The 26,183-nt window shown below is 46.5% G+C and overlaps 1 protein-coding gene across 1 annotated transcript; it reads left to right on the top strand.

Annotated features, from left to right (window-relative positions):
* The first annotated feature begins 2,298 nt into the window (after positions 1-2,298).
* Positions 2,299-19,281, top strand: RAPGEFL1 (Rap guanine nucleotide exchange factor like 1). The gene is made up of 15 exons (XM_044005366.1): positions 2,299-3,213; positions 6,558-6,636; positions 7,450-7,585; positions 7,956-8,053; positions 9,053-9,165; positions 9,581-9,748; positions 12,341-12,438; positions 12,563-12,685; positions 13,035-13,213; positions 13,315-13,405; positions 13,728-13,778; positions 14,922-15,009; positions 15,470-15,534; positions 16,684-16,738; positions 17,024-19,281. The coding sequence occupies exons 1-15, from the start codon at positions 2,688-2,690 to the stop codon at positions 17,146-17,148; spliced, it is 1,995 nt and encodes a 664-aa protein (XP_043861301.1). The 5' UTR covers positions 2,299-2,687; the 3' UTR covers positions 17,149-19,281.
* The last annotated feature ends 6,902 nt before the right edge of the window (positions 19,282-26,183 follow it).

Below are 26,183 nucleotides of genomic sequence, written 5' to 3'. Positions count from 1 at the left end.
CCCTCCACTTAATCTAAGGTCTATACTTTATGCAGATGAAAGGGAGGGGAAGCAGTTACCAGTCATCTGGTGCAGCTCATTGTTCCATATAGAAAACTACCATTCTATATGGGTGCAGTAGGATGCTTCAGAATGGGCACCAGAGAGCTTGGTGTGGAACTAGCATTACCTAAACCCAGTTGTGTTCACTGCATCCTCAAATTGAAACTTCATGATGTCTCTGAGCCCCTCAGCTCTGCCCCCTGTTGGGCAACGACAGGCTTCATTCCTTGAAGTCCACCTTTTCCTTTGACTCACTGTGGTCGGGATGGACCGTGTATCCTGTTAAGGGGGTGGGGAGAGTGTTTAAGGATTAATAGCCAGACTGAGGGAGGAATGACTGTGAGGTGCTTCTACACCCCTCTTCAGCTTTCTCAGCCCTTTAGTTAGAGCCCATTTCTCCGTTGCCCTGGTAACCAGCTTGGCAAGAAGAAACCCAAGCTCAGCAAAGCCCCTAGCTTTTAGCACCCTCCCAGCTTGGTGTCTCAGCAGAAAGAATTGAGGGGAACTGTGGATGGTCAGCTGGCCTTAGGTAATTGTGTCCAAACTCCTTTGGGAAAGCTAAGGGCCGAGCCTTTAGACATGGTAATTTTGGGATTTGGCCTATCCTAGGAATGTCCTTCCTTGAAACCATTTTTTGTCACCACTATCAAGTAAGGGGCAGGCTGCCTGTTTGGGCTGGGCTCTTTAGAGTTAGGGAGATCCATCTTTCCCAGGTTCCAGAAATGTCCTATTCTCCAGGCTCCCTGCTTTTCCTAAACAGTCTCCATCCCTATCCTTTGCCCTCCCTGGCTGACAATCCCAAATCCTGCCCAGGGAGGTTGCCAAGGCAACTAGATTAATCTGGTAACAGCCTCGAGAAGGGAGGAGCTCTCCCTCACTTTGCTCACACAGAGCTGCTGCCTCCAGAGCTTCAGCCCACTCCCGCTGCCCCATTGTAGCCATTGTCCTTGGGTATTCTGGTATCCTACAGAAAGGGTCCAGGAGACCAACCTCCAGATTGCTGTTGGATCTCCTTGGCCACACATGCTCACTTCTGCTCGCCTCCCTCAAAAATCCACTAACACGTGGTTCTTCATGGCTGTATCTGTGAACACATTCTGGCACACATGTACCCCGTATGCACATGCATAGACATGTATATGCTTTTGGTTCAATCCTGCCACCACTCCCTGCTTTCCCCAGCTCCACCCTAGACCATGGCACAGTAAACAGGGGTGGGGCATTGCCTAGGGTTGGTACTACCTCACCTCTCCCATAGAGCATAACCTCAGAATGCCCATCCCTGCACTTTACCCTATACACAGCCCAAGTCAGCCGTGCCTAATTTACCTTAGGGCAGTTTTTTAGTTTGGGCATCAGGTCTCTAATGTGTAGAAGACTTATGGAACCAATTAGAGTGCATGATTGCAGTGTCCAGACAGCCCTTTCTGTCCTCTTAACTAATGGGTGTTCCCAATCCTGTGCCCTCAGCTGCTGTTGCCAACTGTGGATAGGTGATGAGTACTCCTCACTGGTATTCGGGATCCCAGCTCCTGTTCCCAGTTGGGCCCAGGTGCTTTTGAGCTCTTGGTCTTTTCTACCTGGCTGCTGCTGCTTTCACATAACCCAGCCTGACCTGCCAAAACTTGCTCCCCTGTTCGTACCCGCCCTAGAGAGGGCAACCAGGCACCACCTTATTGTGTCCTGTCAGGTTTCTGAGAGATAGAACAAGCAGGTACCACCCCACTGTACCCTGCCCTCCTGCTGGACAGCACCAACACAGCCAAGAGATTATTGCACAGAGATCACAGACAGGAGGGTGCGGAGTGCAGGTAGAACCTGCCCATGCCAGTTTTCCTAAGGTGCATACTCTTGGAAGTAGAAAATACGGACGGAGACAATAAATATCCAGTGTTACCTGCCCTAGGCGAATAGAGCTAGGAGAGAGCTGAGTATGCCACTGATCCCCCTTAATATGAACCCTGACTGGACTCATGGGTCTAGGTTGGAAAGAGGCAAATTCTGGGCCCTTTAGTGCACCATGCCTCCGGCTCCCCTCCCTTCTCTGCACCCCCCCCCCTGCCCATTTATTTCTGAATGTCTTTTCTTGTCCGCATTGACCCCACTTCAGACCCCGATCTCTCCGAGGGGCCACATCTTGGCCCAGCGCAGCCCGTGGGCGGGTCCAAGGACAGGGGCCGAACCTGGGAGGGAACAGGGGTGGGTCTCGGCCCGAGGGGGCGTGGCCTCAGCTCTGCCACCTTCCCGGGGGCCGGGAGCACAGCCGTCGCCGCCTCCTCCTCGGTGTCCTCGGCTCTTGCCATACGCCTGCCGCCTCTGCTGCAGTAGCCGGGCCCCGGGGCCCATGAGCTAGGGGGCACCGGATCCACACCCGGGCCACCCGCCTGGGCCCGGCACCGTTTGAAGAGGCATGGGGGGATGCTGAGAGCTTATCCCTCTTTCCGCTGGCATCCCCTGGGAGCACTGGACATTGGACTCCGGCCAGCTGCCAAACAGTCGCGGGTACCTCTGCTCCCTGGGCTCGGAGCCTGACAACCCTTCGATCTGCCCCACTTCGGTTTTAAGCATCCCTGCGCTACCCCCCGCCCGCGGCCCGGACACCTGGGTCCTCCCGGCGGTCCCGGCGGGGGCGGGGGGGTTGGGGTATGAAGCCGCTGGAAAAATTTTTGAAGAAGCAGACGTCGCAGCTGGCTGGGCGGGCTGTAGGCACAGGACCCGGCGGGGGTACTGGGGGGTGTGGCGGGTCTGGGGGCGGAGGGGGAGGAGGGCCTGCGGGAGGTAGTGGCCCAGTGGGGGGACCCCGACAGCTGCAGAGACGTCAAAGTGTATCTCGCTTGCTGCTCCCTTCTTTCCTCCGGGAATCCCCGGCCGAACCCGGGCTGGAGCCGCCTACGGAGGAGGAAGAGGGAGAACCTGGCCGGACGGCTGGGGAGCCAGTTGGAGGGGGACCCTGTTGGTTGCAGCTGGATGAAGCACCGGGGCCCGGCCCACTTGGAGTAGGGGGGCCTCTTCGCTCCCCTTCCTCCTACTCATCGGACGAGCTGTCCCCAGGAGAGCCCCTCACTCCACCTCCTTGGCTCCCTCTGGGGTCCCTCGACCAGCCGGAGCATCTGCTGAACCGCATCCTGGAGCGGCTGGCTGGAGGGGCTCCCCGGGACAGCGGGACCTCAGGTAAGTAAGCGACTGGCTGAGGCGGCTTCACCAGTCTTGAGGCCAGGGAAAGGAAGGGGGAATATGTGTCCTCTTCATCCTTTGGCTAGGGGGAGGGGAACATCCCTAGTGGGAGTGAAGCCACAGAATGTATCAGGAATGGGTATGTGGGTATCTGTTACCATGGGCATATTGTGTCTGTTGTGGGGGTGTGGGGGGAGATGGCTTAATAGGAAGATTGTATGGTGCTCCTTGACAAGAGAAGTTGGCATGCCTCTACCTGTATTCCTTCACACATGGCCTACTGGCTTATTTAAGATAAGGGTCTGATCCCTTCCTACCTGGCTATCACCCAGTGCCATTCAGAACCCAGCTTTCCTCTTCCACTAAGGCATTCCATCTGCAGAGCTTTAGGAGTCCTTGATTTTGAGTCACCCCCACCCCCACCCCAGAGCTGGGGCCTAGCATCTACAAATGCCTTTTAGGGTGGGACTTGAAGTAGGGAGCAGGCCAATGCGACCTCCAGAGAAAAAGAAGATCCCCTGGAAATGAATTTCCCAAAGGAATTCATAGCTGAGTCTAGCAATTCCCAGAGCAGATGCCTAGGGCTATGCCTTTGGATGGTTACTGTCAGATGGTGGTAGGTGGTGGCTGAGCTGCCTGAAAGGTCCCTGGTGGAGAAAGGTATCCTTATTGATGCAGATAAGACAAGACAGGGATGGACTTACTTACAGACATAGGTGGTACATAAGTGGGAGGCTTGGTGCGTGCCAAATGGACCTCTCCAGTGGATTCTACTCTCCCCAAGTTCCAGGCCTCTGTATAAAGCCTCATTATTATAAATATACCCAAGAAGTCTTTATTTGACTAATTATGGTGTTCTTCCTGCCACCCTACCTCTAATAACAGTTTAGGAAACTGAGGCCCCAGAAACAATAATGTGCTGGGTCACTAGGGTGTAAAACCCAGGGTGGCAGTGGGTTAAGTAAAGAAGCCTTCTGGCAGGCAGAAGGAAGTCCAGAAAATGAGGAAGGGAATCAAGAAAATGGGAAAAGGAATGAAGAAGCATCAGACTCCTCCCTCCCTTCATCTTTTCCCAGGGGACCCCCAAATAGGAGGAGTGTCATTCCTTTCCTAGATTTCCTGGACACTGAGGTCCCCTCCTTTTGGCTCAGGTTGTAGATGCCCAGGGGAGCTGACACCTTTTCAGTTTAATTAGAAAAATATTGGAGAGACACACAGCTCCCCTAACTGCAACTTCTCGCCTACGCCACACACCCTGTATGCCTGTTTATGACACATCCCTGTTTGCAGACGGACAGCAAACTACAGCCCCCACCCCATGTATAAGCTGTTGTTCTCTCTTTCTCCCTGCTTCTTTTACAAATTGAACAATCTGGATGGAATGTTATGCTGTTCATGGTATCTAGCCTAGGAAAGCACTAGGAACTCCCTTTGCCTTGGTTTTCTCCCAAAGTTCAGCAGGGTAGCTGGGGCCACTGAGGTAGGAAAGGGAGGAGATGCTGATTTTTTTTTTTCTTTTTTACACCTGAGCTTGACCAACAGACACTGTGTTGGTCCATAGCTCTGGGCCTCTAGCCAACCTCCTTCCTCCAAGTATGTATGTGTTGGGAGTGAGAAGATGGCAAAATAGCAGAGGATCATGGCCCCCAAGCATGAGCTCTGCAGAGCTATAGGAGGGAGGGAGTTGGGGAAAAGATGAACCAGCATGTCTCAAAGGGGTGGCTGCCTTAACATAGTAGGGGGAAGGGGAGGGGCAGAGCCCCCCCAGCTGATGTACAACTTTCCTGGGTTCTTTGGGGGACAGCAATGAGGGGGGGCCCTATGAATCAACCAACTTCCTAGTCCTTGGGCTCTTGGAGGGGCCATTATCCAGCTCAATGAAATTCTGGGGGTGCAGTAGAAAAAGCCCTGTACGTAGGTGTTGAGAGACCTCACTCCCCTCCTGGCTGCCTTACTAACTACCTGTGAGGCTTTAGGCTCCCCGAGCCTCTCTGTCTCTCCTCAGAAGGCAGCACAGTACCAGAAACACAGTAAGAATTTAAGAAATGTTTCTTGAATTAAAATGAGGGCATTAGAGGAGATCTTTACAGGCCCTCACAGCTTTGATTCTCTGACTCTGCTTGTCCCAGGGACCTTGGCTCAGCAGCTAGGACCAAGGGCCACTGAATGGGTACTCCAGAAACTATCTCATGGTTCATTTCTCCCTGGAGGAGTGTCTGAAGACCCACCCTGAACCTGCCCCAGCTAGGACACTTGGCTCCCTCCCTGCTTTCTGTCTCTGTGCCAAGTGGCCCTGCCCTACCCCCAAACTGGCTGCAAGTCAGGGCGACCTTGTACCTGGTTGACTGGCTGAGCCAGGCCTAGGATGAGGAGGAAGAAGGGCCACTCCTCCTCCCCACCTTCATTAACCCTTCCAGCCTATGGCACCCACAGGCAGTGGGACTTCTACTCAGTGCTTCGGGATCAAAGAGGCCAGGCAGGCTCTTGCCTCTGCCTCTTTTGCAGGGCTGGTCCTGGCCTGCCTGCCTGTGACTGGAAGATGTTTTTGAAGTGTGGGAGGTGGGGAGGAAGTATGGAAGGAGACAGAAGAGAAAGACAAGGAGTTGGTATTTTAAAGAAGCTAGCTGGTACAATGGAAGGAATGCTATACTTCAAGTCAGGAAGACCTGAATTCAAATTCCGACTCAAATACTTATTAGCTGTATGACCTCAAACAAGTCACTTCACTTTTTCTCTGCCTCAGTTTCCCCAGCTGTGAAAGGGGGGATAATAGTAGATCTACTTCACAGGGTTATTGGGAAAATCAGTAAGATAGCATGTGTAAAGAAAGCACCATGTAACTGCCACCTAGTTATTTTGTTGCCCCCTTTTCACTCAAATTCCATCCATGGGGTCTCTCTGGCTCAGAGATCTTCTCTCTTGGTGCTAGTTGGAGTTTCTGTGGCTGAGAGAAGGTTAGATGATGTCTCATTCCCAGGATCCTCTCTGACTTCTCATTTCCCTCTCAGGCTTGAGGGAAAATTAGTGGAAGTTAGTTGGGAAATGCTTTATAGAAGGTGCCATAGCTGCCCACCCTGCTTCCTTTTCTCCCCCAGCCACTGTAGTGATTACTAACCCTGCCTTTGAAGCAGCAGGCAATAATGTTCATACATGTGACTTGGTGTGCCCAACATGTTCAGGCAGGTGGCTGGGACTCTGACCTCTGGAGGGGGGGGTGGTAGAGAGGGAGAGCTTGGCCCCCTGGCAGGTGGGGCAGCACCGCACTGGTGGCATTCTTAGTCTTGGGCATTCCTGGGCCAGGCGGTGCCTTTCTGACACCTGCCCTGCCAATCTCTGTACAGACATTCTGCTGGATGATTTTGTCCTCACTCACTCGCTCTTCCTCCCTACTGAGCGCTTCCTGCAGGAGTTGTACCAATAATATCCTTTCTTGGGGAGTTTCGGGGAGGGTCTGGAAGCAGTTCCTAGCCAGCCAGAGGTAGGCACATATTGCATATCATCGAGACACTTCCAACCCCAATAAGTCACTATAGTTAATATCAGGCCACCTACTGGGTTATTGTGGGGCTTGCTATAAATATTGGACTACCTGGTCTGTCACTTTAGGGTCTGCTACAAGCACTGAGGCACCAGCTAGCCTGTTGGAGATTTTGTCACCAGGAGCTGGGCTGTCAGTCTAACTCAGGGGTTCCCCCTGAAGCACCCCAAGGAAGGGCTCCAGGGATAGAGTTCCCTGAAAAAAATGACATCTTTATTTTGAAATAACATCTAACTGAAAGTTAGCATTTCCTTCAGTTATTAAAAATCATTAATCTGAGAAAGGGCCAAAAGCTTTACCAGAATTCCAAAGGGGTATATACCACAAAACAGGTGAAGAGCCCTTTACCTAAGTGAATTCCTAAGTGAGGTGGATGGGGTCAGGGCAGCCTGCAGTGGCAACTCAAATTGGTAGTGACTGGATGGTTTAAAAACTAGGAATACCCCCTCCCTGTCCTGAGCAAGTTGCTGAGTCTAAGGCTTCTTGGCCCCAAATGAAGAGTACTTTTTCTGACCCCCTTCCTCTCCCACTCACCAAGACCCAAGGCAAGGGCTAGGAGGATTATGAAGTTAATTAGCTGTTCTCTGCTCCCCAGGCCCTAGTTCATGGAAGGGGGAGCAAAGAATCTAAGATAGGAAGGGGGAGACCCCCTGGATCTGCTCTTGTAGTACCGTTTTCCTTAACTTTAGTGTCAGCTTTGTTCAGTCAAACAGTATTGAGGGGGCTGAAGGGCTAGGCCGGAAGCAAGCATGCTTGGCTGTGCTCCTTCACTTTCTGGAGACATATCAAGGATTACTGCAGGAGGAAGAGTGTGCTGGTCGAATTATTAAGGTGGGTGCCACCACACTTGGAAGTACAATAAGGGGAAACTGGGATTAGGAGTCTCCAGGGTCTCTGAAGAAGGGGAAACTATTCCTATCAAAGCTATACTCCCTGAACTAAGGACCCAGGGGGAAAAATGCTCATATGCATGGGCTTGGAACAGTCGTGTAACTTGAGAAGAAATAGGACCCCCATAATCCCAGACAAACATACGATACACACAGTTGGCCAAAGCCTTTCACTCTAAGTGGTTCCATGGCCTTTTCCCTCTTCAGTCTTCTGTGTGAGATGGGACTGGTCCAATGGAAGAAAAGGGGTTGGGCTCAGGTATGGTGTTCCTAGCTGCATCCGTGACTTAGTGCATTCTCCTTTCCCCCAGGACCTATATCTGCTGATCATGAAAGATGAATCCCTCTACCAGGATCTCCGAGAGGACACCCTGAGACTACACCAGCTGGTGGAGACAGTAGAACTTAAGTGAGGGTTGGAGTACGGGGAGGGAGAAAATGGGTATCACCAGAATTTCACTGAGGGGAAAACTGAGGGATTTCTTATACCCTGGATTATTTCCTTCCTATCCTCCACTTAAAGCACATCAGCTTTGGACATGATTAATATTTATTGAACAGAGAAGGGCAACTAGGTGGTACAGTGGATAAAGCATGGGCCCTGGATTCAGGAGGACCTGACTTCAAATCTGGCCTTAGACAGTTGACACTTAACTAGCTGTGTGACCCTGGGCAAGTCACTTAACCCTCATTGCCCTGCAAAAAAAAAATATTGCAAGATTCTTACTGAATACTTACTATGTTCAAGGCCTGTGTATGTTGATGGCATGGGGGAGGGAGAAATACAAAGATGAACACAAAACTTCTCCTGCCCTCAAGGAGCTTGCAGTTTAGTTGGGGGAAGATATGTGCATAAACTACCAGGAAGTCCATGAAAAGTGCCATAGGAAAAAAAAAAGTCGAGGGGCAGTCTAGGTAGTGCAGTGGATAGAGCACCGGCCCTGGATTCAGGAGGACCTGAGTTCAAATCTGGTCTCAGACACTTAACACTTACTAGCTGTGTGACCCTGAGCAAGTCACTTAACCCTCATTGCCCAGCAAAAAAAAAAAAAGTGCCATAGGAGGGATACAGGTACTAATGGTAAAAGCTACAGAATTTTAGAGGCTAGCAAAATCAGAGAAGACTTCCTAGGGGAGGCAGCATTTAACTTGGGCCTTAAATTGACCTATCGGTCAATATTTATTTGAAATAGAGACCCAAGATGTCTGGCATTATCAGTTATACCAGCACCACCTCCTTCACCCTCTCACCCTACTTAGAAGGGTATAGCTTTCTTCCACAAAGCAGTTTCAGAGCCTGTGTCCATTTGGCCACAACCCCCTAGACCCACAGTGCTTCTGCTGGCTGATGCTTAGTGCTCCCTCTCCTGGGGCAGTGCCCACTGATGCCTGTTCTACCTGGTACCAGGATCCCAGAAGAGAGCCAACCACCCAGCAAGCAAGTGAAGCCACTCTTTCGTCACTTCCGCCGAATAGACTCCTGTCTGCAAACTCGGGTGGCTTTCCGAGGCTCAGATGAAAGTAAGTGCTATGGGTGTGTGTGTGGGGGGGGGAGGCAGGTGTGAGTGGGGAGAGTAGTGATCCCTGAAAGGTTGTATGTTCTATGTCTAGGATCTCCACTGCTGGGTTTCTCTGGGGTCCTTCTGAGGAGTCACTATAGGTCTTGGGGCATACTAACAGGATTTCTTTGGGCCCAATAATTCCCCAGGGGAATCTCTCCAATCCTATACCCATACTTTCCCCTCTGCCCTAGACACCCTTTCCCTTATATCAACCCTTAAATCACACCTCAGTCTTCCTAATGTATACCGTGGTTCCTTCCCTCAGCTGCCAAAGACGTGATGCCCAGTTGGCAAAGGGTGAGGAGATGGTGAGAACTGGATGTGGCTACTGTATTCTTCTCTAACCAGTCACCCTTCTCTCCTCTTCCTTTCAGTCTTCTGCAGGGTCTACATGCCAGATCATTCATATGTGACAATCCGAAGCCGCCTATCAGCCTCAGTGCAAGACATCCTGGGCTCAGTGTCAGAGAAGCTGCAATACTCAGAGGAGCCAGCTGGACGTGAGGACTCCCTCATCCTTGTGGCTGTAGCATCCTCAGGAGGTGAATGAAGCATGGGATAGGATGGAGTTACAGGAAGGTAGCTGGAGATTCTAGATAGGGAGAATATCATTACAGACATGAACTTGACTCTCTGGAACAGGAGTGGATAAATACAGTTTCTGGAGTCAGGAGACCTGGGCTCCACTTCCATCTTATTCTCTGGGTTACCTTAGGCAGGTCTTGGGAGTTTCTTATCTTCAAGGCTGAAGCCACAGGAAGTAGCCCCAATGTTCAGGGTAGTAACAACACATTAAATCTGCTATGTCTCCATAGCCTCGACTTTTCCATCTGTAAGATGGGGAAAAGAATCCTCACTCCACACACACTTCCTTGAAGAAGCACTCAAAGTGTAAAAATGAGAGAAGTACTTTTTTTTGGGGGGAAAGGGTGCTACTAATGAGAAAAGGATTATTATTGTTTTGTTTTTTTGTTTGTTTGTTTGTTTTTGTGGAGCAGTGAGGGTTAAGTGACTTGCCCAGGGTCACACAGCTAGTAAGTGTCAAGTGTCTGAGGCCAGATTTGAAATCAGGTCCTCCTAAATCCAGGGCTGGTGCTTTATCCACTGTGCCACCTAGCTGTCCCTATTATTGGTATTTTAGAAATTCAGATAAGTTTGATATAAACCCATAAGCCTGGCATATCCCAGACCAGAGATGTCCTAGGTGGCCATAACATTCCTGAGTGTCCCCAAACCAGACTGAAACGTAATTGGCAACTATTTAAAATAAATAAAAATACAATAGAATATAATGTTACTATGTGATTTCCTAAGTCAATGTGCAGCTATAAGAATTCTTTAAAATGGTTTAGTGTCCCCCATTTTTATTTGAGCTGGACGCCACTGACCTAGGCCACTTACCTGAGTTGGGAATCTTCCAATGATATGACAAGGGCCTAGAAGTTCTGATGGAATTTTTGCTGCTAACTTATGATAAATCCCTACATCCAAAGGACATTTGACTAGTCATTTTAGGATTTGAAAGTAGATAAGGATCTAAGAAATAATTTAGTTCAACTTTAATCCTCTTACAGAGGAAGAAACTGAGTCAATGTGAATTCAACTCAATCCATTTGATCCAGCATTTTTTTTTTTTAGTGAGGCAATTGGGGTTAAGTGACTTGCCCAGGGCCACACAGCTAGTAAGTGTTAAGTGTCTGAGGCTGGATTTGAATTTAGGTATTCCTGACTCCAGGGCCGGTGCTCTATCCGCTGCGCCATCTAGCTGCCCCATCCAGCATTTATTAATATAAAAATTTCAAGGGAAGGAATACAGGGGAAAATTTGGGTAATATAAAAAAAAAAGCAAACATTTTTATATTGGTTTAAGGTTTGCACAACACTGAACATATGTTATCTCATTTTAACCTCACAATAACCTTGGGAGGTTTATATTATCCCCATTTTATAGATGAGAAAACTGAAGCCAAATGAAGTTAACTGACTTGCCTGGGGTCACAGAGCTAGTAAGTGTTTGGGACAGTATTTGAAGTCATGCCTTCCTGCATCCTGTCACCTCTATAGCTACCTCTATAAAAACAAATGACATCCAGGGGCAGCTAGGTGGCGCAGTGGTAGAGCACCGGTCCTGGAGTCAGGAAGGCCTGAGTTCAAATCCAGCCTCAGACACTTAACACTTACTAGCTGTGTGACCCTGGGCAAGTCACTTAACCCCAATTGCCTCACCCCCAAAAAACCCCCCACAAATGATATCCAAAAAATTATTTAAAAGAAATGAACAGGGGCAGCTAGGTGGCGCAGTGGATAGAGCACCGGCCGTGGAGTCAGGAGTACCTGAGTTCAAATCCGGCCTCAGACACTTAACACTTACTAGCTGTGTGACCCTGGGCAAGTCACTTAACCCTAATTGCCTCACTAAAAAAAAAAAATTAAAAAAAAATTTCTAAAAGAAATGAACAGGGTGCAACTAGGTGGCGCAGTGAATAAAGCACTGGCCTTGGATTCAGGAGGACCTGAGTTCAAATCCAGCCTCAGACACTTGACACTTAACTAGTTGTGTGACCCTAGGCAAGTCACTTAAACCCTCATTGCCCTGCAAAAGAAGAAGACATAAAATAAATGAACAAGGGGGCAGCTAGGTGGCACAGTGGATAAAACACTGACCCTGGATTCAGGAGGACCTGAGTTTAAATCTGGCTTCAGACACTTGACACTTAACTAGCTGTGTGACCCTGGGCAAGTCACTTAACCCTCATTGCCTAGCAAAAAAAAAAAAATAAAATAAAATAAAATAAATGAACAAGCATTTACCAGGTGCCTACTACATGTCAGGAACAGTGCTAGATACAGGATATACAAAGTCAATATTGCCCCTGCCCCTCGCCCTCAAGTTCCTGACCTCAAGTTGTTGCTCGTTTTATTTACTGTTTTCCTTGAGCCTGAGAGGAGGAGAGCTCTGTGGAAAGTGTTACTAGTGTGGACTTAGTTCCAATGTAGTGAGAATGGGGGGAGGGAGGGAAAGGTGGGGGGGGGGGGCGGGTGAACTAACTGTGATTGTTGTGAGGAGAAGGAAGCAGGAATCCTGAGATCCTTGGCCATGGACTGAAGTTTTTGGTTTCTGGTTTTGCCTACAGAGAAAGTCTTGCTACAGCCCAGTGAGGATTGTGTCTTCACCACCCTGGGCATCAATAGCCATTTGTTTGCCTGTACCCGGGACAGCTATGAAGCACTGGTAAGATTTCCCCACCCCCCAACTATTACCTACAGATTCAACATGCTGCTCCACTAAGCAAGCAGAGGGGGAGACCCATGACCCCAGTAGCTCCCTGAGCACACCCTTTGCTCCTTACCCCTAGGTACCCCTCCCTGAGGAGATCCAGGTATCCCCTGGGGACACAGAGATTCACCGAGTGGAGCCAGAGGATATTGCTAATCACCTCACTGCCTTCCACTGGGAGCTGTTCAGATGCGTTCATGAGGTGGGATGGCTGGTTAGAAAGTGGGGGAAGGGAAGAGGACTAGATGGAAGAGATGGCTGAGGGGAGAAAGGGGACCAAGTTTGGGACATACATTGGGAAAGGACTGGTAGACCTGGTACCAATGCTATCTTTGTCTTCCCCATCCCTTGACACTACTTCCCTGCGCCCTCCACATCTCTGCTTTCACCTTTCATCTCCTTTCCCTTGAATGTCCCCATCCACTGTCCTCACCATGACACCCGCCCCTAACCTCTGTCTCCCCCAACTCTTTTGTCTTTCCCTCTATCTTTTCTACACTCTTCTCCATGCTCCCTCTCTTCCTTCATCTGCAAATTGGCTCGTGGCTTAGCTGGAGTTCGTGGACTACGTGTTCCATGGAGAGCGGGGCCGACGGGAGACGGCCAACTTGGAACTTTTGCTTCAGCGGTGCAGCGAGGTCACCCACTGGGTGGCCACAGAGGTTCTGCTCTGTGAGCCTCTTGGGAAGCGTGCACAGCTACTGAAGAAGTTCATCAAGATTGCAGCCATGTGAGCCCTAAATCTGACTGGGAAAGCAGGGAAGGGGTGTCCCCTGTGGTTGGGAAAGGTCTGCATGTATTCACCATTCCCCTAACCCTTACTCTAAACAGCTGTAAACAGAATCAGGACCTGTTGTCTTTCTATGCTGTGATTATGGGGCTGGATAATGCTGCTGTCAGCCGCCTTCGGCTCACCTGGGAGGTGAGGGGATATCCCCTATCTTCTAGGATTCTCCCTTCTTTCCCCGACTCCTTTCTGCCTTGGGTTCTAGCCTTTGTTCCATCCCGAGGTTCTAGCTTCCTTATTCTCAACAGTTTACACTATGCCATTATTAACTCCTCAAATAAGGCTGGAATCTCTTTGTCCCTTTCTTTGTTTGCCCCCCTCCCCCCATTAGCCTACATCCTGGCCCATCCTCCTCCACCCACCACCTCCCCCAGCCATTAGAATTAGCTAAAGCTGCCCTGAAACCAGTGTCTTCTCTTTGAACATTTCCTTTCCTTTCTTCAAACTCTTTCTTCAGAAACTGCCAGGGAAATTCAAGAACTTGTTCCGAAAATTTGAGAATTTGACAGTGAGTATGGTTGATTTTTCTTCCCTCCTTCCACACATATATACAAATATGCTCACCTCCCTAGGATTCCAGGGAACCTCTTGCTACTTGACCAACTCAGGCTTTTAGCAGATGGAAAAAGATATAAGGAAGGTGTGTATTTGTGGGGAGCTGGAAGAGCAGTCACCACTGCCCATTTCCCTGTGTCCAAAACCAGCCATGTAGTCAGGGAACTAACTGAGACAGGAAGATTAGAAAGGGAGTGGGAACTCTCACTAGCTGTAATTTCAGGTCCAACTTTGATCTCTGGCCAACCTATAGTAGAGTGGTTAGAGACATGAACTTAGAAGCAGGGTTCAGATTCTACTTTTTAGACTGATTTAGCTTGTGACTGAGGACTAGTTACTTTCAATGAGCCTCAGTTTCCTCATTTGAAACACCATTTAGTGAATAGAGGAGTGGCCTCAGATTCAGGAAGATCTGGGTTCAAGTCTCACCTCTGATACCAGTTGGCTGTGTAACCCCAGGTGTCTGAAGCAACTCTAATTCCTTAAATTGAAGAGAATATGTTGATTGAAAAGGAAAATTCCTCATTGTACACAGAATCAACAAACAACATTTTGTGATGATCAACTGTGATAGACTTAACCCCTCATCAGTACAATGATCCAAGACAATGCCAAAAGACTTATGGTGGAAAATGCTCTCCACATTCAGAAAAAAGAACGATGGAGTCCGAATGCAGACTGAAGCATACTATTTTCACTTTTGTTGTTGCTTTTTTGTTATTGTTCTTGTTTATTCTTTCCTGTGTTTTTTCTTTTGTTCTGATTAATGTGGAAATATGTTTATCATGATAGTAATGTTGTATAACCTATATCAATTTGCTTGCTGGCCTCAGGAGGGGGGAGAGAAAGGAAGGTAGGAGGAGAATTTGGAACTTAAAAATATCTTTACATGTAATTGAGAAAAATTAATTTAAAAAATTTAAAAAAAAGAAAAGGGAAATTCCTCTGAGCCCCCTATGTTTATGAAATCACAGTCAACCAAAGTTTTACCTTTCTCAGTAGGGTTACTGAAAGGTTCAAATGAGATAACCTATTCAAAACAGTCTGCAAATGTGAAAGCCATATATAAATACCAGCCATGATTCTTATTCTCTAGGACCCTTGCAGGAACCACAAAAGCTACAGAGAAGTTGTATCTAAGATGAAGCCACCAGTGATCCCCTTCGTGCCTCTGATCCTCAAAGGTGAAGAGCCCTGACCTTAAAACGTCACCCTTCATGACCTTTCATCAATGCTCCAACCCCTAAGGTTATACCTGAACTCCGAAACTAGGGCTCCTGAACCTCTTTGTGTGTTAGATCGCTTTGGGTCTGGTGAAGCCTATGAACCCCTTCTCCAAAGACTCTTAGTAAATGAACAAAATTAAATACAATACTAAACACATTGTTTTCTTTACCATTCAAGTTCATGCACTCCCTGGAATCTACTGTCTGTGTCTGTGGACACCACCTTAAGGGCCTCGACCTAAATCCTGATGCTAAATCTCCAATCTGAAATCCTCCAGGCTAGAGAGGACGATAGGATGGTGTGTGGTTGTGGAGAAAAACCCCGAGTTGCTCCAACCCTCTACCACAGTGATTTTTCAAGGGCTTTCTTTGGCTCCCCTATCCATACCTGATTCTCTCTTCTTCCTTCTCCCCATAGACTTGACATTCCTGCATGAAGGCAGCAAGACTCTCCTGGATGGATTAGTCAACATTGAGAAGCTGGTGAGCAAACCATCCAGTCATGTGCCCTTCCCAATGGACCAGTGGTTGGGCTTTCACCTTCCCTGCCTAGCTCCTGGTGCACTGTGCCTCCCCCACCATACCCAGCAGACAACATCCTTCCCTGCAGTGCCCAAGCTTGCCAGGCAGATTCCAACTCATCTCTAAGGGAGCATTACTGTAGCAACCCTCCCACACGTGACAGAACTGACACCCAGTTACTAGGCTTCTCAGGGTAACTCTGGGCACTGAAGCCCATCCTAGCTGTTTCCTATTCACACAGTGTCCACTCTCATATGTGAGAATCTAGCATGGCATAGTGGCATTTGGAGTCAGATCACCTGTCTCTGCTGGCTCCTATCAATCAACCAATCAAGGAGCATTTTTTAAATCATCTGCCATGCTCCAGCACTGTGCTAGGCACTAGAGATGTAGAGACCAAAAAAAAGTTCCTGCCCTCAATGAGCTTTTTTTTTTTTTGCTGGGGGTGGGGGAGCAATAAACAACATGCACAAATATATGTGGATGCAAAATATATACAATCAAATAAAATAAAGTAAAATAAATCGAAACTAGAGGGTAGAGATGCACTGCCTGGTGGCCATGGAGGTGGAACTTGGGCTGAACTTTGAGGAAGCTACTGGGGATTCCAAGAGAAGTTAAGGAGTAAGTGCATTTCAGGCATAAGAGATAACTGCCTACTTAAAGACCTGGAGATGGGAAACAGAATGTTGTGCATGAGGGACAGATAGTAAGAAGGTGGATTCTAGTGTGTATGAAGGAGAAGACAGTGATCAGTGAGCTTGGAAAGGCAATCTGAAGGCCTCTCAATTCCAAACAGAGGAGTTTATATTTGATCTTACCGGCTTCAGTGACCAGAACCATATCATTTCCCTTCTATGGGCTTCGATTTCCTCCTTTGTAAGATGAGGAAGCTGTAGTTATCACTAAGGTATCTTTTCACTCTAAAGTCAAGGATCCTACATCCTTTTTTTGAGCTTTTTAGAGACTAGAGTTCAACCTAGGAGGGAACTCGGGCCTTGGGGGTAGGAGAGTGAAGGGGATCAAAAGAGGGAGGAAGGACATATTTGTGTTTGCTTTTTTTTCCCCACTGTGCTTCCTTCTGGTTTTCCCCTCATCCTCATTCCTTAGCATTCAGTGGCAGAAAAAGTGAGAACAATCCGGAAATATAGGAGTCGGCCTCTCTGTGAGTATGGTGACAGCAGGGTTGGATGGGTATTGGGATATATGCAGGTGTGGGTGAGAGTGCTGTGTCTATGGAGGCAAAGTCAAACCCTCCCCCACTCTTTTCCCTGGCTTTCCACCCTCAAGGAATTGATCTTCTAAATATATAGGCCCTTGCTTTTCTCCTCCCAGTGGAGCTACCTCTTTTATCCCTCAGTTTCAGGTGCTATAGTTGGGGGAGGGGAGGGGCGAGGGCGAGGGGTGATGGTGGTGATAGGAGTGACTCTTCCCCTTGATGTTCCCATAGGCCTGGAGATGGAAGCATCACCTCACCACCTGCAGACCAAGGCCTATGTGCGCCAGTTCCAGGTCATTGACAACCAGAATTTGCTCTTTGAACTCTCCTACAAACTGGAGGCCAATAGCCAGTGAGGGTGGTGATGGTGTTGGGGGGACTGGTCCAGTTCCCTCTCTGGGAGTTCCTGATACCCCCACCTGGCACTCAAGCACTTTGCACGTGTGTCCCCCTCCTCTTCCCATCTCCTCCTCATCCTGACAGATCTCCCTCCTCCCTAGAGGGTGGGTTAGAAATCAGCTTCATTGCACTGAGATCTTAAGCCTGTCCCTTCCAGGCTCCCTGAGTTTTGATTTTCTGATTTCTCCTCTCCTTTTGCCTCTACTCCCTGCTGAAATTGTACCCTCTCCCTCCCCCCTCCCCCAAGACAGTGAGAGGTGGCAGATTCCTCCTCTGTCCCCTTCCTGTAGCAGGATCAAGCTGGGCATGGAATTTCCAGCCCCCAGCTCCTCAGGTAGGAAAGAACACTGTATGGTAAGGTAGGAAAGGAATTATGGAGGGAAAAACAGGAGCCTCCATATCTGCCAGATCTCCCAGTTTCTTCTCTTGTGGTCCTGGGACCCTCTTTGCGCTAAGGGGAGAGGGACTCCCCCCATCATCCCTTTGTGCAGCTCTCCCTTTCCCAGGGTTAGTTGTGAAGGGGAGGGGTTGTTGTGAGAAAGGAATGGGATCTCCAGCTAGCACTATACAAGGGGATCTCTGATGTTTGGTGCTACCCTTGGCTGCCTTGGCTCTGGGAGGGGCCTGGGTGTTTTCTTCATTCTCTCTTCCCCACCACCCCATTCCCTGTTTCTACTCCTACTCTGCTCCCCAGGTGCTGCCCTGCATGCCCAGGCTTGTGGGTGAAGCTCCCCCTGGGGGCAGGGAGCAGCAGCAGGTGGGAGGTGTAACCCATGAGCCCCTGCGCAAGTCCCTCTGTCCTTCCCTCTCTCCGGTTTCCAAAATATCTCTGGGGAGGGGGGGTGGTGAGAGGGCAGCAGATGCTCAGGGAAACATAGACTTAAGCTGCCTAGTGTACTCATCCCTCTTCTCCTGGAAGGTATAGAAGAGGGAAGTGAGGCACAGAGTCAGGAGTTAAGGGTCCTTGCTGACAAACGCCACCTTTATCCTATTGTATTTGCTTTGAGGTATCTAGTCACTGAAATGGGAATTTTCTCTTTCCCTGCTCTACTCCCTACCCCACCTCCAAACCTCCTTCTGTTCCCAGAACACATAGAAGATGGAAAGACGGATGTCTGTGCCTCTCCCTTGGTTTCTATTCTTTCCTTTCTCCCAGTCAGGGTTAGGGTGGGGCTAGCTTCTCATTCCTTGGGCAGGGGACCCTCCCCTCCCCCCCATCCCAAGAAGGGGAGGCTCTAAAGGCAGAGAATGGACCTTGTGTGGTAATACCTTTGCTACCTACCTCTCTCTCTCAGTCTCTCCCACTACGGGCCTCCCAGGTTGGGAGTCGAGGGGGTGTGGGTACAGGGGCCCCTGGCAGCTACTGGGCATGGTTTCTTGGCACTACCCTGCCCTCCTATCTGGCTCCTCCTCTCCCTTTTTGTGGCAGCTGTTGCTGCTTTTTTTTCCTTTGAGAATGTATATATTTTTTACCAAATGCTCTTTAATTGTAAATTTATTTTTTAAAACAAAAAGAGGGAAAGAGCCTTGTATAATATGTAACGCTGTATCATACGTAACATTGTACAGTCCCTTTTATATGGCCCATCTGTCTTGTTCTTGCTACAAAATGTCCCTACACCCACGCACAGACACTACCATACACTCCCACTCTACACATTTGCTGTTCTCAACTCATCTCCCCATCCCACCCTGTCTGTGCAATCTCCTCGATCCCCCATATCTTCTCTCTGAAATGCCACTCAAAAAACCCCCCATATAACCTTTTTGCCATCCTCGCCTCTTACACCTCTTAACTCTTCCTTAACTGATGTAGTATCTTTCCTCACTTTCCTACTCCTATGTATACTTGCACAAGCGTGTATGAACGTCTTAGCACACTTGTAAACACACATCCACGTTTGGTCACACCGGCTTCCCTCCATCCTCCTCACCCCTATTTCCTTATTCTCACCCATGTACCTACTGCCTCCCACTGCCTGCCTCAATTCCCAACTCCCCCTACCCCTCTACCGCTCCCCCCCCCCCCCCCACGGCTTTAACAGAATGAATGGTATGTACTGTGTAGTTTTGGTCGTTGGGCGGAGAAAAGGCCAATAAAGTCTCTGAACTAACATGTCTGCTGTTCTCCTCTTTTGTAATTGTCTTTTTTTATTTTTAATTGAGTCTAAGGAGAAAATGAGGGGCAGGGGGTGGGGGTGGGGAGTAAGGGAGCCAGTGTTGTGTATCCCAAGCCTGTCTCCGGAGCTGATTTGGTGATTAAAGACCAGTCTGGTAGCAGCCCTGCTTGGGGTAAAAACACTGGGGCTTTGAAAAAAGGGAAGGTTTAACTCAATACCTTTATTAAATTACTACTGGGCACAAAAGAACAATGAGAAATACATAGATGAATGTCAAGTTCCTACCTGGAAGCAGTTTACAAAATATCAGGGGAAGTTAAAGATCTACCTATTAGGAAGTAAGAGATAAGAGCTTCTAGAGGGGCTACAGGAATTTAGAAGCCAAGAGGGAACATTTCTGGGTGGAATGATCAGAGAAAACTTCTTGGAGGAGGTGGTATTTAAAGTGAATTATGTTGTATGTTGATCAACTCTGATATACTTGACTCTTCTCAGCAATACAATGGTCCAAGATAGTTCCAAAGGACTGCTCTCCAAATCCTGAAGAAGAAAAAAAGAACTGTGGCATCTAGATACAGACTGAACCATACTATTTCTACTTTTTTTTTGTTTTTCTTTTTTGAGGTTTTTTTCCTTTTGCTCTGATTCTTCTTTCACAGCATGACTAATGAAGAAATATGTTTAATGTGATTGTACATATATAAGCTATATCAGTTGCTTGCTTCTTGGGGAGGGGGGAGGGAGAAAAATTTGAAACTAGAAATCATAAAACAAATGTTGAAAACTAGCTCTACATTTAGCTAGAAAATAATAAAATACTTTTATGATAAAAAATAAAGTGAATTATATCGCTATAGGTAGAAATTCCAGATGGAGGAAAAAGTGTGGAAGGGGAAAGACCTCTACAGTAAACTTTTTTTTAAAATGCCATCTCCCTTTCCCCTATATTAGTCATTTGTAATACCCAAGGATGCTAATGAGGTCAAAAAATTTGATCTGTTCAGGTCTAAAGATTTAAAGGATAAGGATAAGAGTAACGACGATTCTTATTTATTCTGCCTAAAGACCAAGTTGGGGCACCAAATTTCTCAAGTAGTTTATTATTACAAAGGGGAACAGGCAATTTTGAGTTGGTTAAGGACAAAGAGATGAATTTTAGAGAACCCTCACCAGAGACAAACGCAGGATATTAGGACATTGTTTAGAGGCTGTAGGGGTTCAGGTGGCTACTGTTGATATAGCTCTTCATCCTCCTAGGAAACTGTGGAGAGACTCCCTCCCAGCAGGAGAATGGAATTCTTTGCTTTTTTCCCTCAGGGGCAAATTTTTATCTCAAAATGGCAAAGAAGTTTAAGAAGAAGAGAAATATTAGGGTTGCTATAATACTAGGATTGTAAATATCAGGGTTGCTTGGCTGTAGCATCAGAAACAATTCCTCTCAGAGCTGTTCCCTTATAAGTACCAATGATTAACTTGCACATTTCAAACTGGAGGTCCTGGAAACATCTTAAATTCAATATGTCCAAAACAGAGCTAATTATTTGCAACTCACCCCCACTCCCATATCCCTCCCAATCTACCTGTCTCCCAAACTTCTTTATTTCTGTCAAAGGCACATTCTTCTAGGTTCCCAGGTTTTCAATCTTGACTTGGCATTATTCTTTTTTTTAAAATAAAGTATTTTATTTATTTTTTTTCCTGTTACATGTAAAGATAGTTCTCAACTTTTGTTTATACAAGCTTTCTAATTTCAGATTTTTTTCCCTCCCTCCCCTCCCTCTCCCCTCCCCTAGACAGCAGGTAATCTGATATAGGTTATGTGTGTGTGTGTATATATATATATATATATATATATAATAACATTAAACATATTTCTGCATTAGTCATGTTATAAGAGAAAAATCAGAGCAATGAGGAAAAACTTCAAAATAGAAAAACAACAACACCAAAAACAAAAGAAATAGTATGGTTCATTAAGCATCTGTACTCCACAGTTCTTTTTTTTTTTTCCTGGAATTGGAGATCTTCCTCCATCATGAGTTCCCTGGAACCCTTTTGTACCATTGCATTGGTGAGAAGAATATAGTCCATCACAGTAGATCAACACACAATGTTGATGATACTGTGTATAATGTTCTTCTGGTTCTGCTCATCTCACTCATCATCAGCCCATGCAAGACCCTCCAGGTTTCTCTGAACTCCTCATGCTCATAATTTCTTACAGCCCAATAGTATTCCATTACATTCATATACCACAACTTGTCCAGCCATTCCCCAATTGATGGGCATCCCCTCAAATTCCAATTCCTTACCACCACATAAAGAACAGCTATAAATATTTTTGTGCGTGTGGGTCCTTTTCCCCTTTCCATGATCTCTTTGGGAAAAGGACCCAAAAGTGGTATTGCTCGGTCAAAGGATATGCACAGCTTTATAACCGTTTGGGCATGATTCCAAATTGCTCTCCAGAATGGTTGGATCAGTTCACAGCTCCACCAACAATGCATGAGTGTTCCAATTTTTCCACAGATTCTCCAACATTTATTATTTTCCTTTTTTATCATTTTAGACTTGGCATTATTCTTGACTCAGTACTCCCTCATGTCACATATCCAATCGGTTGCCAGATCTTATTTCTACCTCTTAAATTCTATCCCCATTTGCCTAGTCACACAGCCACTGCTTGGTTGTCATCATCTCTTACCTAGACTATTGTAATGGCAACTAATTGGTCCCTACCTCAAGTCTCTCCCTATGCCAATCCATCTTTCACAGAGTTGTAGCCAAAGAGACTTTTTCTTAAGCACAGACATGATCATGTCACTTCCCTACTCAAAAATCCAGTGGCTTCCTATTGCTTCTTAGGATCAAATATAAATTCTTCTGTTGTCTTTTAAAACCTTTCATAAATTGATTTTCCTGCTTGATTATATATCACTCCCCTTCCCACACTCTTTGATCCAGCCAAACTGGACCTCTCTGTTCCTGAAGTATGATATTCCAGCTCCCATCTCTGTCACTCAAAGTGTTTATTAAGAGCCAATGTAATGCTTTATTATAATAATTAGCTTATTTTAAGCCTAGAGAACAATGTAACAGTCCTTAAAGTACACTTATTTCCTTCCTCTTTGGCTTTAGGGAAAATATTTTAGGTGAAGACTTCTGAGTTGTCATCATTGTTCCATGCCTCTGGTTTTGAAATTTCCAAACACTTAGGCAGAAGTTGGATTCTCTGTAGAACCATACATACACACAAATATATACATATATAATATTATATATAATTAGACCCAGGCCTCTGTGGAAGAGGCAAAATTTGGTTTACAGGAAACATATAGGTAATTAAAGGGTGGGATAAGAGTAATGACCATGGAATGACCAACAATAGATTATATTATAATGTCTGTGTCTATAGGGGAAGCTGAAGAAAGAGCAGACCTTTTCTTAGGATTTCCCTCAGCCTTAGTCCTTCTCTGTCACAGCTCAGTCCTCCCTTGCTTCTCAAAAGAGTGTTGGAAATGCTTGCTCTAACTTTTCATATCTAGGCATTCAGAATTCCTCCCTCTAGTTCTGAGGTAGCTGCTTTCTCTTACATAAATTGTGTAGGGAATTCCCCAGTATCTCACGTTGACTTTGATTGATTCTTGGAGGTGTACAAGTCCTATTCACACTCAGTTCTGATTGTTTGATTCAATTAAAAAATGTTCATGCCTAGCCAGTCAATAAACATTTATTAAGTGTCAATTATGTGCCAGGCACTGTACTAAGTGCTAAGAATACAAAGAAAGTCAGAAGGCCATCCCTGATTTCAAGAAGCTCACCATCTGTTGAGAGGAAGACAATATGCAAACAACTATGTATACACAAGCTAAATATAGGCTACATTGGAGATAATAAATAGAAGGGAGATACTAGCCAGTTAAAGTATCAAAGTTAAAATGAAGTGGTATCAATATAACCCTTATACAAGGCAATCAGGATGAAAAAGTGAGCATTGTAGTAACACTACAGATTTGTCCCTCAACTGTGTGCTTTCCCTAATTGAAAACTGTATGGTCAGCCTCCTCTCAGGTTGTACTCATTAAGTCCGCTAGGTGTCACTATCACCATTCTCATTTGTCATCTGACTTTGGGAGGTGATTGGGTAAAAGACGGGGGATGAAGGACTAATGGGAAACAGAGTTATGGATTCTTGGAGAAGTTCATTTCCCAAACATGCTAGGAGCTTAACAATCATCAAAAGGAAATTAAGTTACTAACTGCTAGTTTTTCTTTGCTTTTCCATCCCCCCCACCCTTTTTAAATCTCTCAGGATAAAAGAGTATGGTAGAGGGTGTTTGAAACTATTTCTAAGGGCCTGTACTTTGTCAGAATGATCAGCAGCGCCTCTCCTTTCTTTTTGCCCCAGGCATCAAAGCAAGGCCTTCTGGTTTCATTGAAAAAAAGTGTTTTGTTTTGTTTTTAAAAAATGCTTGGATGTGCCCTTATATCAAATAAATAAACAAAAAACTAAATTTAGCTTATCAGGTAAAAACTAAATCTGAAGATAATTGTTTGTACTCAGATTCCTAGGGTATCTTCCATAGTAACCCTACCTTCCTTACTGCTTAGTTGTATTCAATTTGACCTGTATTTACTCCTCAGTCTAGTCCTGGTTGTACTTCCAGGAGCCATCAAGTTGTCCTTCTGTTACCCTAAACATTGATAAGGTCCCAGATGGCATTTTTATGTCCAGTTCTAGAGGTTCCAGCATCTGAAGAAGGAGGAAGACATGTGGAGGGAACAAGAGAGGGAAAAGGCTAGATGTTAGAGGAATTGACTTTATTTGGTTTATTTGGTTTAGAGAGGAAAAAGCTGAATGGGAAATTGCAATACATTCTGAAAGAGTGACCTGGTGGTATCAGTTACTACTCAGGATAGAGCAAGAGGATCAAAGCTTAAAGGGCTATTGTAAGAAAGATGATGGATAAACCCTAAGAAAGGACTTCCTGAGAGCATGGTGTGTGAAAGACTGGAATTGGATTGTATCAAGGTATGGTATCAAAGTCAGAGAAGTTCCAAAACAGTGCAGCTAGTTGAGAAATAAGGACATGAGCTAGGGCAGCTAGGTGGCACAGTGGATAGATTGCTCAGGTAAGGAGTCAGGAAGATTAATTTTCTTGAGTTCAAATTTGGCCTCCTACACTTACTAGCTGTGTGACCCTGGGTAAGTCATTTAACCCTGTTTTCCTCAGTTTTTTCAAGAGTTGAATATGACAGAAATGGCTAAACAACAAAATCTGAGCTGATCTCCCTCAACAAATGAAGGATTTGGAGTTCATGGCTCCTCCAATCAGAGGGGCAAGGGGTAGTGATGAAGTAGAGTACCAAGGTTGATAGGATCTTGCAGGATGATCAGATTTACCCAGTACTAAGCTTCTTGGGGTGTTGTAGAGAAATCAGAGAAATCCCAAGTAGGTGAGAAATGAGGATTCAAGAAATGAACTTAGGTTCAAAAAAATCAACTACATAAGTACAGGTTGAGGGAAAGTATAGTTAGGTAACAATTTATACACAAAAAGATCTGAGAGTTATAATGAACTAGCTCAGTATGAATCCATAATGTGACAGGGCAGTAAAAAAAAACCCTGAACCAACCAACTAATACAATATTAGGCTGCATTGAGAGCCTGTATATATATCCAGAATATACATACAGAATGAGGAAGGTGTTAATACTTGTACCCAACTCTGCTCAAACAATATATCTTGAATATTGTGCTCATGTCTAAATGGGCTCCGTATCTTAGAAAGGATATTGACAAAATGGAGAGAATCCAGAAGAAGCCAGCCAGGAAGGTAGGAGGACTGGAACCCCTAAGATTAGTTGAAGGAGATATTTATTTGGTGAAGAGAATGCTTGGGGCAAGGGTGGTGTGTGTGTATATGAATAAATGAGATGATAACTATCTTCAAGTATTTGTAAAGAGCTGTCCTGTGGAAGACAGGCATCCTTTGAGTCAGATCTGGACTTATGTCCTGCTTCTGACACATACTGACACTATGTCAGACTTAACTAAAATTTAAGTCACTTAATTTTCTCAGTGCCCTAGGCAATTCTTTAAGACTATAAGCTACAGAAAAAGTTGCCTGTCCATTCTTGTAGAGCAATTTTGGGTTCCAGAGTCTGGCACATAGTAGGTGCTTAATAAGTGTTCATTGCTGGATTGATTGTTCCCTACAAGTCTGGATTTTAGAAATAAGAAGAGGAATTCGACCACCTGCTTGGCTCCACCGGTAGAACACAGAACAGTGGGCAGAAGTGGTAGAGAGGAAGATTTAGATTCAAACTTAAGGAAAAACTTCACAACAAGCAAACAATCTTCAAAAGTAGAATAGGCTGCCTAGAAAGAGGCTAAGGCTGGACTTGTTGGGAATATTGTAGCAAAGATTCTTGTTCAGGTATGAGCTGGACTTCATGGCCTCTGGGTTCCCTCCCAACTCGGAGATTCTCTGGAACATCAAGATCTTGGCAGGAGCCATCATCTCTGTCGTCATGACAACAGGAGCTTGGCCATAAGGGGGCTGCAGGGTTAGGCCGGAGCCCCAGTTCCCATTTACTCTTTTGTTCCCGAGGGAAATTGGTAGGAGTTGCCTGGGGTGAGAGGATGGAGGAGAGAGCGGGGTGAGAGAGGGAAGGGCATCCTCACTGGTCCTCCCCTTTCCCCTCCCACTTCCTCTTCTTAAGGGAGGAAACCCGCGACCTCCCCAACATGGTGGCCGCGTCCCCTCCGCCTCCGTCATTCTGGAAGGAGGCGTGGCTTCTGTAGGAGCGCATGCGTCAAGCATCTTTCGGCTCCACTCCCTCCTCCTTCCTTCCCCCCAACTCCATT

Source organism: Dromiciops gliroides, chromosome 4 (assembly GCF_019393635.1).
Source record: "Dromiciops gliroides isolate mDroGli1 chromosome 4, mDroGli1.pri, whole genome shotgun sequence".
Taxonomy (NCBI): domain Eukaryota; kingdom Metazoa; phylum Chordata; class Mammalia; order Microbiotheria; family Microbiotheriidae; genus Dromiciops; species Dromiciops gliroides.
Note: the sequence above shows the minus strand (reverse complement) of the source record. Positions and strands in the feature narration are given on the sequence as shown.